This window comes from Lissotriton helveticus, chromosome 6, assembly GCF_964261635.1.
Source record: "Lissotriton helveticus chromosome 6, aLisHel1.1, whole genome shotgun sequence".
In the NCBI taxonomy this organism is placed as follows: Eukaryota; Metazoa; Chordata; class Amphibia; order Caudata; family Salamandridae; genus Lissotriton; species Lissotriton helveticus.
In genome coordinates, this window is record NC_136067.1 from 773307955 (window position 1) to 773324335 (window position 16381).

General features: G+C 45.4%; 1 protein-coding gene across 2 annotated transcripts in view; it reads right to left on the bottom strand.

Moving 5' to 3' along the window:
• The window catches only part of ANKRD6 (ankyrin repeat domain 6), a 694439-nt gene that overhangs the window by 332347 nt on the left and 345711 nt on the right, over nt 1–16381 (bottom strand). For both annotated transcript variants that reach the window (XM_078648269.1, XM_078648270.1), the window contains exon 2: nt 8653–8914. In XM_078648269.1, coding sequence (XP_078504395.1) covers nt 8653–8772 — 120 coding nt within the window. In that variant the 5' untranslated portion in view covers nt 8773–8914. The remainder of the gene's footprint in view (nt 1–8652; nt 8915–16381) is intronic.

Genomic DNA, 16381 nt, shown 5'->3' on the forward strand with positions numbered 1-16381 from the left:
TAAACGAGTGTGCAGTTCTGAAACACAACATAGCTACCGGTAAGACTAAAGAAAGACCACGTCCGCCTAGACAAGAACAAGTTTCACAGACTTCTCAGCCACAGAATGCACAACAGACAGTTACTGTACCGCAGCCCATCGCTGCAACACAGCATGTTACACAGCAGATGTACCAGTATGCACAGTCCGAGTATCCAGAGTATCAGCCATATTCATGAAACAGCCTAGAGAGGGAGGTAGGCTTGCCTCTCATCGAGATACCTGTAGATCAAGAAGGTCCCTATGTTCATAGTCAAGTACTAGGGAAAGACAGAAAGTTTCTGATTGATACAGGGGCAAGTAGGACCACCATCAGCCACGCCGAAGTTCCAGGGGCTCCGCTCTCAGGCTCTAGAAATGTTTCCCTTGGATTTTCGGGAAAGCCTATTGTAAATGAAATATCAAAGCCAGTTACTCTAGAAGTAGGTCCATTGTCCCGCACTACTGATCTGTTACTTACTAAGTCATGTCCAGAAAATCTATTAGGCATTAAAACACTGAAAGAATTAGGTGCAGTTATATGCTGTTCCCCAGAGGGAATACGATTGTTCCTACGTGACTTCAAGGGTCACTATGTATTACGAGATTTTGATCCGAGATTGTCCAATGTCCCGCAGCATCTATGGGCACAAGGTCCAACTGATGTTGGTTATATGCAAATCACACCCCATCGTGTGACTCTTAAACCAGGTGTAGTGTTACCACGAATCAGACAGTACAGATTGCCACCTGAGGCTGTAGCAGCCTTATCCAAAATTATTGACGAGCTCATGGCTCAAGGAGTAGTTGTAGAAACCGACTCCAATGTATGTAATTCTCCGATCATTCCTGTCATGAAACGTACTGATCCAAATGCACCTCCAGTATATCGTTTAGTGATTGACCTTCGAGAACTCAATAAATGTATTATTCCCCAGTACCCAGTTGTCCCAGATATCTCTTCCCTATTGACAGTCATTGATTCCGAAGCCACATTTTTTACTGTCATAGACCTCAAGAACGCGTTTTTTAGTGTCCCCATTCATCCGGACAGCCAGTTTCTTTTCGGATTTTGTTTAAATGGAAGGAGCTATATGTTCACACGCGCTCCTCAAGGTTTCACAGAAAGTCCTAGTATTTACAGTCAAGCACTCAAGAGACAACTAGACAACATTCACATGCCAACTGACACTGCCCTGCTCCAGTATGTCGATGATCTACTGATCACAGCCCGTTCTGAACGTGCTTGCGAGCGAGCATCCCTTACAGTCTTGTATTTCCTAGCCGAGATGGGGCACAAGGTGTCCCCTTCTAAGCTTCAATTCTGTGTCCAGCAAGTGATCTACTTAGGCCACTTACTGTCCAAGAGGGGTAGGCAGTTGACACCCGACCGTATCCAGTTGATAGCGAGTCTTCCTCAGCCCAAGACCCAGAAGGAGGTACGTGCTTTTATCGGCCTTACTTCTTATTGCAGACAATGGATTCCTCAGTATGCATTTCTAGCCAAGCCACTGATACAGTTAACGACACAGGAGGCAGCCGTATCGACTGTCCGCCCTTGGACATCTGAACATACACTTAGTTTTAATGAATTAAAGAAAGCCCTATGCCAAGCTCCAGTTCTAGCTACACCGAACTACAGTAAGCCTTTTACACTTTTCGTCACTGAACGCGAAGGTACAGCATTATCTGTTCTTACACAGGATCGAGCAGGACAATACAAGCCCTGTGCTTATTTTTCGAGCACATTAGATCCTGTAGCCCAGGCTCTGCCTGCGTGCCTCAAATCAGTTGCAGCCACAGCACTAGCTATCAGACAAAGTGATTCCATAGTGTTAGGACACTCCCTGACAGTACAAGTTCCACACTCCGTGGAAGTTCTTTTAAACCGAACACAAACTCAGCACTTGACAATTGCACGTTTAACAGGTTATGAATTGACACTGTTTCAGCCACACATAGAAATCAGACGCTGCAACGTTTTAAATCCTGCCACACTGTTACCGTCAGTTAATCCAAATCCTGCCACACACGATTGTGTGGAAGTAGTTAACATCATGACAAAGCCAAGACAAGATCTGACAGATATTCCATTACCGGATCCCGACCTGACGCTTTATGTGGATGGTTCATGCATGAGAACAAGTACAGGAGAACTAGTAGCCGCGTATGCAGTGACTACTAACACTGAAGTTAATGAAACACACCGTATTGACACCCTGTCTGCTCAAGCAGCAGAGCTAGTTGCTCTAACACAAGCCTGCATACACGCCAAGAACCTGAAAGTTAATGTTTACACAGATTCACGCTACGCATTTGGAGTCGTACACGACTTCGGAGTGCTCTGGCAGGAGAGAGGTTTCATGACTTCTCATGGAACCAAGATTCAGATTGGTCTCCTTATTCAGGCTCTGTTAGATGCCATACATTTACCGACATCCATTGCTATCATGAAGTGCAAAGCACATACGAAAGTTACTGACATTATTTCCCAGGGTAATGATCTAGCAGATCGCACAGCCAAGCTTACAGCACAGGCTCCAGACATTTCAGTTAAGCCAACACAGACACTTACTCCAGATCCGACTACCTGTATGACAGTTAAGGACCCTACACAAGATGTCATAGACATACAGTTACATGCTACTCCTGAAGAAATCAAGAAATGGTCCGAACAAGGAGGGGTCCAGACAGATCAAGGATGGTTAACGAAGGGTAGAGCCACATGGTTTCTCCCCGACTCTATGGTTCAAGTCATTATCAATACCGCACATAGTCCAGCACATTTAGGAGAAAAAGCAATGTTAGACAGTATCCAGAACATTTGGTTCAACAAGCATTTGCGAGCTGCAGCCAAGCAGAAAGTCCGTACCTGTATGATATGTTGTCAGTTTAATCCAGGTAAAAGTGTCCCGGTGGAACAAGGTGGATTCCAGCCTCCTGACCACCCTTTTGAAGTCCTCCAGATGGATTACATTCAGATGGAGCGATGTCGAGGTTTCAAGTATGTCCTTGTAGTGGTATGCGCTTTGTCCAGGTGGACAGAAGCATATCCAGTCCCAGATTACACAGCCGCGACCACTGCCAAGCAGTTGGTTCGTGAGTTCTTCCCCCGTTATGGACTCCCTAGAGTCGTATATTCTGATAACGGCCAGCCATTCTCATCTGAGTTGATGAAACATGTTTCCCTGTTGTTAGGGTACCAGTGGAAGTTCCATTGTGTACGCCATCCTGAAGCAGCCGGTCTCGTAGAGAGACATAATCAGACCCTGAAAATTCGCATTGCCAAAGTATGTCAAGAGAAAGGTGTGGACTGGCTAATAGCTCTGCCAGTTGCCCTGTTCTATATGCGCATGGTCGCACATTCCAGATCAGGTCTGTCCCCGTATGAGGTCGTTTTCGGCCGCCCCCCTAACATGTGGGGTACTCCTAGACCCCGAAGTATTACCGATGTTTCAAGTAATATGCTGACAGATTACCTAGCTTCCTTGATGTCTGCCCTCAACTCTTGTCGTTCACAGGTTGCTGCCGCATTTCCAGACAATACAGAGGTGACACCGCATGAAATCGTTCCCGGATCCATGGTTCTTGTCCGAAATTTTGATCGTTCAAGTCCGCTGGAGCCTCGCTGGAAGGAGCCCCGACAGGTCCTCCTGGCCACCCGTACAGCCGTGAAGTTGGAGGGACGCAAAGGCTGGGTGCATCTTTCGCACATCAAGAAATTTTATGGATTGAAACCAGTTTCAAAGAACATTTCCGAGGATTTAAAGGACTGCCAAAGTACTATTCTTAAGGACTGTCCCGCAAAAGACAATGTTACTGCACCCTCCCTGTTAGAGACAACTCCGCAACAGGAGTATAAGAAAAAGTTAAGGTCTAGTAAAATAAGTCAGCCAGTTTGATTGTCTAAGTCCTCCCCTAGGTGAAACGGTTAGACCGGTTTCTGACATGTATAAAATAGACCCCCATAGTGAGAGAGTTAGTCAAAACTCAATCCGATGTATCGTTTTTCTAAGTTTCATATTATTTCTCAGCATTATGATTTCCTGCACCAGTTATGCATTTTATCTGTATTTTCCAGTTTCTCATGTAAATAAGTCTTCTAATGTTACAGTAGAGCACACGTTTAGTGATCTGCCTCCTCATGAACTCTCTTACCGCCTCGCTATGCGTAACAATTCTTTTATCCGCATGTTACATTACTCACACCAGACCAGCAATGCCACTAATTGTTGGGTGTGTGGCCGACTCCCCCCTTTCCAGACACCGAAGGGAGTTCTACCACTCTTTCCTTATCCATTTTCTCATAATGGTTCGTGTGGAGCATGGTCCACGTTAACGTCATCCCCAACAGATATGTCTTTTCTTAACAGTACATGTTTTCCAGACAAGCAAGGTCTTCCCCACAGAACAGGGTTAGATCTAGAAAACGAAGTTTACAATCTAGGTAATTATTCTTCGAATTTCATGGTCCTGAATGTTCAGTCTGATTCTACTCCAGACTTACCTGCTATTTCAGTACTACCAGTCAAAGGTGAATTATGTGTCCGAAATAATGGTTCCGTACATGTAGGCCATAGTGATTGTACTACTATTGTCAAGTATAGTGACAGTGGGAAATCTATTTTCAAAGCTTCACGTCATTCTTATTTTATTTGTGGTCAAACCGCATATGTTCGTCTGCCCCTCGATTGGGAGGGAACCTGTTACATTGCCTTCCTACTGCCACCTGTTTTCCTAGCCCCACCTGATTATCATAGAAACACACATCTAGTACACATTAGACATAGAAGGGAGATCGAGTCCCCAATTGTCGATTATACTGAAACTGCTCTAGAACAGTATACAGATTTCAATAGAGGTTTCTTCTTTTTTATAGGACCTATCCAGAATAGTAAGCTAATCCGTAGGTTAACCAGAACCCTTGAAGCAGTAGTTAATGAGACTGCCTCTGCTCTAGGTAATTTGACTGAAGAGCAATCTGCTATGAGATTTGTCGTTTTACAGAATCGTCTCGTCCTTGACGTCATACTGGCCGATAGGGGCGGGGCATGTAGAGTCATCGGATCTAGTTGCTGCATTTTCATTCCAAATAACGCGCCGTCTGTTTATTCAGCTATAACCAGACTCCATAAAATTGCCCATCTGTTACACCAAGACCCAGGCACCTGGACATGGTCCGGTTGGTTCTGGAATATAATTTCCGCTTGGGGATGGAAAGTATTGTCCTTTCTAGGTATTGCAGTAGCGATCATATTCAGTTGCTGCCTCTGTATACAATGTGGCCCTGCGATTTGCGGCATTTGTGCTACCTCTTGTATTCCTAGTCCCAAGCCCCGTTCTAAATCCCGTTCCAAGAAAATTCGAGACGAACAATTGATGCTGTATGAAATGATAGATGGTATCATGAATATTGATGTTTCCTGATGGAAACGTAGTGACAAGGAGGGAATGTGGAAAAGTAAATTTTGCCATGTTCTGTGTCCCTACGCGTCCTCCATCATATGTTATCTGTGCATGATTAATATGCATATGTGTTCCCCATGTTCGATTAATGACGCAATTACAGTTGTGTCCATCTCTAGTATGTCTATTTCCAGTTCTCGTGAATACTACGAATATCAGGCCTATTTAAAGTTACGTTGCCACGTTTCTCAGTGTGCACGTTATTTCATTGTAAAGTCCCCGTTTCTAGGCCTCAAAAGGGCCCGGACACCAGATTCAGCTCCTGTCTCCTGAGCTTCGCTGAGGAGCGATACAGCCCCCACCTGTATCCCTGACCCTTCACTCACTTCCTGCCTCGCAGTGCCTGGCCCAGCCTGGTTCTGCCTCTGAGTCTGCCAAGAGTATGTTATGATTCTAGTTATCAGTCCAGCCCTCCTTCTCTGCATTCCTAAGCTACTGAATCGCATCAATAGTTTCCGTCATAGTCTAGCCTTTACGTCTCCATGTTAGAGAAATACTGTATAAATGGTCATTTAATATTCTTCATCACGCACTACATGTAGAATAATGCATGCTCCAGTCTTAGAATCAAGTTAGCCTTTCCCCTCCTGACTTCTAGTTTATATCAACATGTTCTCTAAACATCAGATACTAGATACTGTTTAGGTACATGTCGCCCTGACTCTCCAGACTTCAGTCTCTGCTCCTAGCACAGAGTTCGTAGCCCCCAGCTTCTCCTAGTAATACGTCATTGCCAGCTTGCGCGCACCATCAGGTTAGAGGTCCCGGCTCCTTAGGTAGCCCCCTCCATGTTTCCGCCCTATTCATGACATATTCTGTTACGTTTGCATCACATATCTATGTATACGCCCTGTTACACCCACTTTTCACCCTTATCTTTCGCGACTGCTATTGACCACACCCACTGCCCGCCTACTGTAATTCATTGTAATGTAACTGTTTTAGTATATATATTGGTGCACTGTTATTAAATGTTACCCCATTCCCTTGCGCCGATTCTGATCCTGCCCCCGGCAGCGCTGCCATCCTGTTCCCGTGCAGGTTGTCCTGTTCCTGTCCTTTATGCTGTATTAAACCTGCAAACTCCTACTACCTCGAATCTTGACTCTTATTTATTGAGCTATCTGTTATTCATTTATCCATTCAAAAATAGAGGTATTATTTATTTATTTACCACAGTACAGAGGATACAGAAAGCAAGGCTGGGTGCACGTTCTTTCAGATACCTGGCAGCTAAGCACTGGAATTCATTGCCTGCGGACATAACAGCTGAACCCTGTGAAACCACCTTCTGCAAAAATCTAAAGACATGGCTTTTCCCCACCACCAAACCTGAGTAGATCCACTAGAACTACAGTCACATGCCTCTAGATCTGAGTAGGATTCTCTATACTACCTAACTGAGAGTCTGCTTCTAGCGCGGGGGGACACCGGTGGTGTAACCATGCGCTTTATAAATGGATAAATAAATAAAATAAAAATATGGAAGCATGTTGCGCACACTGCATTGACCTATGCCAACATGATGAGCTTGTCATGCAGGATGATCCCCAGATTCCTTGCGTGGTCGGTGGGCGTTGGTCCTAGTTCTGTGGGCCACCAGGTGACGTCCCATGCAAAGGTCTTGTTTTTGAAGACCAGTACTTCTGTCTTGTTGGAGCTTCAAGCAGTTGGCTCTCATCCACTCTGCTACCATGGACATGCAGTTGGTGAAGTTGGATCAGTGAAGGTTGTGTATCAGTCAGGGACAGGATGAGTTGGGGGCCGTCAGCGCAGGAGATGATGGTGATGCCTTGAGATTGGATGATGTTTGTCGAGCGGTATCCTGTAGATGTTGAACAGGGTAGGGCTGAAAAATACTCCCTGGGGGACTTCCCAAATCCCCCAGCCATCATTCTTGGTCTTCGATGTGAAGGGTGGCTGTTCTGTGTTGTTTTTCTTTAACTGTTTTTCTCTAGTTTTTTTATAGAAAAATAATAAAGTTCAGAAGTAAAAAAAACGTTTACAAAAATAATACGGTGTCTTCGATTATCCACCACCATAAGTTAACAGTATGAAATTGGGGATGATCATTTACGCTCTTTGATGCAGCTCAAATACTGTAGTCTAATAGGGACAATGAAACTAGCTCCATTCTAGTGGAAAAGAGTATAGAGAAATGTGGGGAAGGCTCACAAGACGATCAGGTATGTACACTGAATGGGAACATAAACAAGGTGTTGTAGGTCTTCTACATTTTGTCTCTCTCCCTATTACTCTGGCACATGCGTGTCTGCCCCTCCTGAGATCTACACAATGGAGCTGTATTTATTTCCTACCCAGCAGCATTCTATAGACGCCAATGTTTATTTTGACTTCTGTGTTGGTCCACAGATCGAATTCTTAGAAACATTGGTTCGTTCAGGTTCTGTTCTCTATGTCAGAATGTGCTAATGCTATTTTCGACATCTCAAGTTGTTCCTTGTTAGGGGCGAGTGGCTCGCCCAGATGGTCTTTCGTAAATTTGTGACATATTGTTCCACCCATATAAAGGTGACAAACAAAACTCGAAGGATAAAGCTACGTGTTGTAATCTGCTGTTTTTGTAATGCCTTCCCTGCTCTCCTTCCACACTCTACTCAGCCACTTTTATGATGTCATGGTGAGTGACTGTATGAATGACTTGGCAATTAGAGGGAGTGGGCTGACCAAAGGGGAAGCTGCTGGTGGGGCGCTCTTTGGAGTGACCTATAACTTACCATTCTCCAAAAATCTGAAACCTGTTAACTTACATGAGATGGCTACCTGACTCTTGAATGCAGAAATAGTATCCTCAATTTCTACACTATGACGGGCTAAACTATACAATCCTGGCACTAAGCATTTCGACACATTTGGTATTTTACGAATTAGTTGGGTAGGTGCTGAGAAAAAAGAACCCTACCATTTCCTTCACATCTGAATGCAAAAACGACAACAGTCTGCCTCTAAAGGATTTGACCTACCGGGGACACTTTAAAAAAAACATTTCAGACTCCTAAGCTTATCTACCACCATGTCTTTGCTTGACAATTTAGCACAATGGAAGCTTTCAATGCATGCACTCTGGTAAGGAAAAATTGCCGTAAACAATGATTTAAAAGTTAGACTAGTTCCCAGGTCTCTGGTAAAAGATGTTTCTCACGTTACCTTGGTGACTGCTACCTTGGCTCCCTTGTTGATAAGTTGCACCACATTATCCGAGTGGCCTTTGTAGGCAGCTACAAGCAGGCGCTCCGAGAGGACGGCGACTGCATCCTGCTGGCTCATGAATTAGAGGAACAGGTTCTTAGGGTAAGTAGCAGGCTGGTAACTCAAAGGCCAAGCCAAGGCCTCCTGAATGGATGACAACCGGCACACCAGGCGAATGGGCTCTCTGGGAAGAGAAGTATCACCATGTCATCTTCTGCACCTGTAGATCAGAGGAAAATGGCAGTGAGCATCACAGGAAAGAACACAGATAATCTCCATTCGTTAATTCAAAAAAGTATCTTATTTATATCTTTTCCAGAAAGGAGATGTAAGAGGGAGGGAACTGGAGTGTTAACAGCAGAATGCTCATTCAGAACTGATCAGAAATATTAGAAATGTACTTGGATAACACAAATATACAGTTCTACCATTCCCACTGATTTAAGCAAAGCAGTTTTATGGAAATTACCACCTCATAAACTGATGGTGGTAAATAAGTGCAATAAATGCACAAACCGTGTGGTTTCAAACAACCTGTAACGCATTTTTTCTGTGTGGACTGTCACTTCTGGTTAAGTATCTCACCTCCTACAGGTCATATTGCCCTAAAATGTAGCCGGCAACTCTAAATCACCATCCAGAATGGGAGGACAAATAATGATTATTTTAAAGCATCTCTATCTAGTGCCACATCAGCACCAGAGAAGTTGGCAACTGCTGCTCCATCATTTCGAGGCTATCTTGCCCCTTCCTACATTCATTAATTCACAGCCCCTTTAATTGAATGACTTTTACGTAATTCTGCCTTTTGTAAAAGGTTGTCTTGTGTTGCCACTTTGCAGTACTACATTTTATAGGGGCTGATATACAGGATCAGGTAGTGTAAGTCCCAAAGGAAGGGGCCCAAGGCAAATAAAGAAAGCACACCCAACAGCCCTTTGCGCCCTGACTTTTGCGACGCCGGGCAATTATATTATCCTAATGGGAGTGACAGCATGCAGGCACGATATTGAGACACTGCACAACGTAACAGGCATGTAGAAGTTTACATTTTGACGTTTTGTCTTTACCTTCTTTACAGGTATTTTGATCATTTTTACGCTTACCCACTGTGGCATAAGCTGACACCACAGGCACATTTTTGCCCCTTGTGGTCCCAGAGAGTAGGATCAGGTGCGTCTTTTAGGGGGCGCAGACCATCCACTTCCCCGGTTTTTTGGTCCTGAAGAAAACCTGGTTAAATAATACCGGTTGAAACATGTAGACCAGACACACATAGAGATACACGGGTTCATAATCACCCTCACCTTATCTCGCCATTGTTTTTAACATTGTCCAGTTGCTTGAAAATAAAGTTTTATTTCTCCCAAGTTAAACCAGGACAATTTTTAACACACTTTTTTGTTCATGCACCTTCACTCACAACCTGCTCTACTGTAAACAGGTGTTGTAGCACACCCTGATGGCGTTAGGTCATTAGGGTGGACCCCGATGATGAAGCATGTCACCACTAGGTGGTGAGTGAGGGGTTTTTTAACAAAAGGAGAATTTCTCACTTTTGTACAACCACACACCCCATTAGGAATCTTTGATTCCACATTGGTGGTACTCCTCTTTCTGTTTCTATCGATAAACCTAGGGGTACAGGAGTACTCCCCGTTCACGCAATGTGAACAGAATCCCTTGCTCTCTCTTTTGTTTTTTCAAATAAAGAAAGCCTTCACAAGAAAGTATTCTAACTGAAAACCATAAGGGTTTATTCTAAATAAATAAATAAATCAATACAGAAAGCAAAAAGATAGTCAGTTTAAATCATGATCAATATAATTAATTAGTGAAGAGAAAAACCTAAGAGTAAAGCCAATTCGCAGTCTGCCTTCATAAAGGGGGCAACATTTCTAAGTATAAAGTTAAATAAAAATCCGACATAGGGACTGTCCAGTGTGAAAGAAAGGAAAAGTTCACATCTAAATCAAATAAACAGGCTGCCATGGAGTCTGTCTTCGAAGAAACTGACAAAGGTCGCCCTAAGTGGGACAGGTATGCCTAGACAAGGGTCCCATGCACACTGTGTCACTGGAACCTAGCTGTACCCAGTTGATGAACCCATAACCAGGGCGAAAACGGTCCTGGGTTGTTTGAGTTTCGGTTTAGTGAGGACCTGGCTTGGTAGTTCAGGCTGAACTGTTCGCACTGGTGCAGGGTGAAGACTGATTTGCATATGGCTGATCCAAACTGAGGGGGCATGGTGACCAAAAGAACAAATGGACTGGGATGAACCCCTGAGAAATTACCAGTGGCTGACATTAATTCAAGTATTCTATCTATCACTTTTTGTATACTTTAATAAGTCGCATTTTGAATATGGCGTAAAGCTGAAGTGGTCCTGAAAGAAAGAACCAAAGTCAGTATCCAACTGACAACCCTGAAAAAACCTGGTAAGAGGTTCGAAGGAGCTCGAATTTTCCACACTTATAAAAGATTTACTCGCAAAGGACACCGTCGTTTGAGAAAACCTTTGAAAATGTAAGTCCTGTCAGAAGAAATCCTGTCATGCGCTTCTAAGGATTTTGAACCTCCTCCACTATAAACAGACCGTGCTTGCAGAGGTACCACCTCATGAAACTCCCTTACAATTGCTCAAGAAATCATCCAGCCCTTGTCCTGAGGAGAACCCAAAAAAACACAGGGGTTTGAAACGCATAGACTATTGACCATTGGGGTTTCCACGCACAACTTACATCAATATGGAGGATGATTAGGACTTTCTGTAGAAAAGTAATTTTTCTTTCATTTCCATATTAGATGGTTTTGGAACCCCAAAGTGTATACCAAGATTGTGTAGAAAATGTTCCGCTCTGGCCTTTTAAATTTAGGACTGGTTGAACACTGATTGTCTCACATGATTTTTTTGTATATTTCAACACTTGTTTAGTGATTCTTAGATGTGGCACAATGTGTTGTACTTTGAGAATTGCAGTTTTGAAAGTTGTTATCACTCTCTCCGTCAAAATGGCAACTCGTGTTGAAAAGTGATGTAATCATGTTAAAACAGAATCTAGTGATGTAATCATATGTTAAAACAAAATCTAAGGTCATGTTTATTAAAAAGAATGATCTCTACAAAAAAGCAAAACGTATTTAAAAAATGCAGCCACCAACTGTTTTTGTGTTTGAACAAGCACTTTAACATTAGCGTTGTTCTAGGAAACTACCCTCACAGGAAATAAGTGTCAGAAAATGTGTGGGACGCCTTGGCAGATCTGGGATTCAGAAGGAGATCAAGAGGAGTGGAGAGATATGGACCTAAAACTCAATCATTAACAATGTAAAAAAAAAACAGCTTACACCTAGCGTTTGTCATGCTGCGGTCACCGGCGAGGTGGGACATCTAGCTGCTTCTGGCAAGTAGCTGAAGCCACTACCCCATTCCTATCCTTTCTCTGCCACATTAATGCAAATGCGGTGGTGTCTAAGCCTGGAAAAGGTGATGGCGATATATACTGCTTTTCCTGTTAACCGTTTAGTGAATGATAGTCACCTTCGAGTGAAACGACTGCCATGTTTGAATAAAATAGATTTCCGTCCCATGCAACTACAACTGCAATGCTGAATTAAGATGATGCCAATATCCCCTGTGTAATCAATAAGTTATCAGAACCTGGTTTTGCAGTTTTAAAAATGCTAACCCTTAATAAAACAATTGGATTTGAAAAATCTGTAAAAAGTTGACTATTTCACATCACACAATTTAGGTTTCGCTACTCCCGGCCATGAAGAGAAACAATTTTGAAATGCGCCCACATTCTTCACAGTCCCTTCGGAACTATCCAGTGCAGTGATATGTTGTGATGTTTCTATAAGTCTCAATAATAAACCTCTCAAAACATATCAATCAATCAATCAAGGACATTTATAGAGCGCACTACTTACCCGGAGGGTCTCAAGGCGCTTGGGGCGGGGGGGTGCTGCTACTGCTCGAACAGCCAGGTCTTGAGCTTCTTCCTGAAGGAGAGGTGGTCTTGGGTCAGGCGCAGGTCGGGAGGGAGGGAGTTCCAGGTCTTGGCGGCCAGGTGGGAGAAGGACCTTCCTCCTGTTGTCGTTCTTCGGATGCGGGGGACGGCGGCGAGGGCGTGACTGGCTGATCGGAGGTGGCGTTTGGGAGCGTAGAAGTTGATGCGGTTGTTGAGGTAGCTCGGGCCTTGATCGTGTAGGGCTTTTTGTGCGTGGGTGAGGAGACGGAAGGTGATTCTCTTGTTGACGGGGAGCCAGTGCAGGTCTCTCAGATGTCCGGAGATGTGGCTGCGTCGGGGGATGTCGAGGATGAGTCTGGCTGAGGCGTTCTGGATCCGCTGGAGTCTCTTCTGGAGCTTGGCGGTGGTTCCGGCGTAGAGGGCGTTGCCGTAGTCCAGTCGGCTGGTGACGAGGGCCTGGGTGACCGTCTTCCTGGTCTCGGTGGGGATCCACCGGAAGATCTTCCGTAGCATGCGCAGGATGTTGAAGCATGACGAGGAGACGGCGTTGACTTGTCTGGTCATGGAGAGGGAGGAGTCCAGGATGAAGCCCAGGTTGCGTGCGTGGTCTGTCGGTGTGGGTGCGGTGCCCAGGGCGGGGGGCCACCAGGAGTCGTCCCAGGCGGAGGGCGAGGAGCCCAGGATGAGGACTTCCGTCTTGTCTGAGTTCAGTTTCAGGCGGCTGGTCGTCATCCACTCGGCTACATCTTTCATCCCTTCGTGAAGGTTGGCTCTGGAAGCGGCGGGGTCGTTGGTCAGGGAGAGGATCAGCTGGGTGTCATCGGCGTAGGAGATGATGTTCAGGTTGTGTTGGCGTGCGATGGGCGCGAGGGGGCTCATGTAGACGTTGAAGAGGGTGGGGCTCAGCGAGGATCCTTGAGGGACGCCGCAGATGACTTCGGTGGCCTCCGACTTGTACGGTGGTAGACGGACTCTCTGTGTTCTTCCGTCGAGGAAGGAGACGATCCATTCCAGTGCCTTCTCCTGAATTCCGACGTTGCTGAGGCGCTGCACTAGGGTGCGGTGGCAGACAGTGTCGAATGCCGCGGAGAGGTCTAGGAGGATGAGGGCCGCTGTTTCTCCGTTGTCCATCAGGGCTCGGATGTCATCGGTGGCAGCGATGAGGGCGGTCTCGGTGCTGTGGTTGGCTCGGAAGCCAGACTGTGAGGGGTCGAGGGATCCATTCGTCTCGAGGAAGGCGGCCAGCTGTTTGTTGACGGTCTTCTTGATGACTTTGGCTGGAAACGGGAGGAGCGAGATGGGGCGGTAGTTCTTGAGTTCGGTGGGGTCCGCTGTTGGTTTCTTTAGTAGAGCGCTGAGTTCGGCGTGCTTCCAGCTCTCTGGGAAGGTGGCGGTGTCGAAGGAGGTGTTGACGATGTCCCGCAGGTGGGGTGCGATGACAGCGTCGGCCTTGTTGAAGACGTGGTGAGGGCAGGGGTCGGTCGGAGATCCGGAGTGGATGGAGTTCATCATAGCAAACATACGGGTGGTATGTCAAGATGCCAGTTGTACAAACTTGTCAAAGTGGGTAGGCGCTCCTCAGCGCCTCGGTCTTCCAGTAGGACTATAATGTGGGGGGTTAGCCTCTAGTTGTTGCTTGTAATCTTCAGATTGCGCCAGATGGTGGCAGGGCCCGTGTGCCACTCTGTCCGCGTGTGCTTGCCTCCCTCTTTGTGGTACTGAGGTTGTAAGCCAGAGGTTCAGTAGCTTCTGCCATTCGCCTCTGTGGAAGGACTGCAAACTGATACTCCTCTGTCGCTCTGCCCACCACCCACTCTGCTCCATATGCGCCTTCCTTCAATAAGGGTCCTTCAGCCTGTGTGCTTCGTCCCACCAGGGGAACAGTAGGGAGAGGCCCCTTCTCCCACCATGGGCACAGCCAGGGCTGGCTTTAGCACTGGTGGCGCCCGGTGCGACAATGTTTGTTGGCGCCCCCCCATCCATGGTGGAGGTGGTGACCACCGCCACCACAGATTCCCTCACCAACACGTTTTAACAGTGCCCCTCAAGTCTCCATAACCACTCTCGTTAAGATGCATGTAATTAGTTCTATAGCACCACTCATACAAGTGTAGGGTGTCAAAGCACTTTGCATCAGACACACATTATACAGAGACAATCAATCATATGCATGTAAATCAGCTTATAGGAAATGGTACATAAGCCAGAGGGCTACAAGGTGTAGGAGTGACATGTCATCCATACTGGTAGGCTGTATAAAGTTTAAGAGGGCTTGGTTTGTAGAAGCACAAACTCATAATTGAAAACGGAACACCATAGTTGGGGGTTCTCTTCAATAATATGAATCGATTTCTACCCAAATTAACCCTTTTAGCAACATTAATCTATGCTCTAATCTATACTTTGCAGTGTGCATGCAGTTCTTTTATGACAATTAATAGTTCACTGTTCTATATTAGGGTTTTAACTTAGAAACTGCAAGTAACAAAAGGATGTCTCTTAGAAAAGCACTAACCCACTGTCCTATTTACATTATATGCACTTTGTGATCTGCGTGGTACATTCTTTGCAGCATGAATATTAATCCTCTGTGCCATTTTATGATCAGTCAAAACCTCAACTAGACAAAACTCCGCTCTCTCTCCAGGAAGAACATTAATCACCAGAGTTATCTTGAAATTTTTATTGTTGCCTGGAAATTGCTGGCGGCAAAGAAGCTGCAGTAGGTGCTTTCAAAACCAAAATAAGCTAGTAAACATGGTGCCCCCTGAAGTAAGCACCCGGTGCGATGCCAGCGGTCGCACCACCCAAGAGCCGGCCCTGGGCACAGCATCCTGTAGCCTCAACCAGGGGCCCTGCAACCAGTAACCTAACTGCTGATATATTTTGAATTGCTGCGTTAGGAATAACCTGACATCCTACAGCTTTTCCTTTTACACTTCCTGTACTCCAGCAAGATTGTCAGATAGTTTTACAAAATCCTGTAACTCTGCAGCCTGAGAAAGAAAAGTTAACACCAATCTCCATGTTAAAAGAATAAGCAGCTATTTGTCAGAAGTTATAGCTTGACTGACATTAGTCACCTGTCTTTAAACAGCACAGCGAATGTGACAAAATAAAAACTGTATTTAAAGGCATCTTCATTGCTCTTTCACCTTCTGAACTCCAGCATAGTTATTTGGGGTGCTGCATCCCCATGTTAAGGAAATACACTTTTTGGAATTTCGAGAGATTGTGTATTATTTGTAGAATATGTTTGTCGTACAATATACATGCCAAACACGGGTCAGATTCTTAGAGCCAACCCAGACCCATGGCTGACACTATTATTTGCCTGCGTGCCCTCCTTTATATGCTACTCGGGCATAGTACATGGGGCCGCCCGCCAGTCACTTTCTAATATTATTTGAACACTGTGAAGACTAGAAACGTGGAGGCCTGCCCACATGCTCATATTTGATAACCCTACCATAAGGCTTCTTGTAGCAGAGTTTCCCCTGGCACCTCAAGGTGCAATGGTCTCCAAACTCTTGGGGGTGGACACTGACACAGGGACCCCGACTACAACACAAAGAGTTATTACTCAGGATATATCTAATGGCGTGAATGCGATCTAACACCAACACCCGCACTGCTTCAACCCCTCTGTCTCAAAGCCCTACTGTCACTAAGTCTTGGCGGTTTTTGATCCCCCCCAGCTACATTGGATGCGG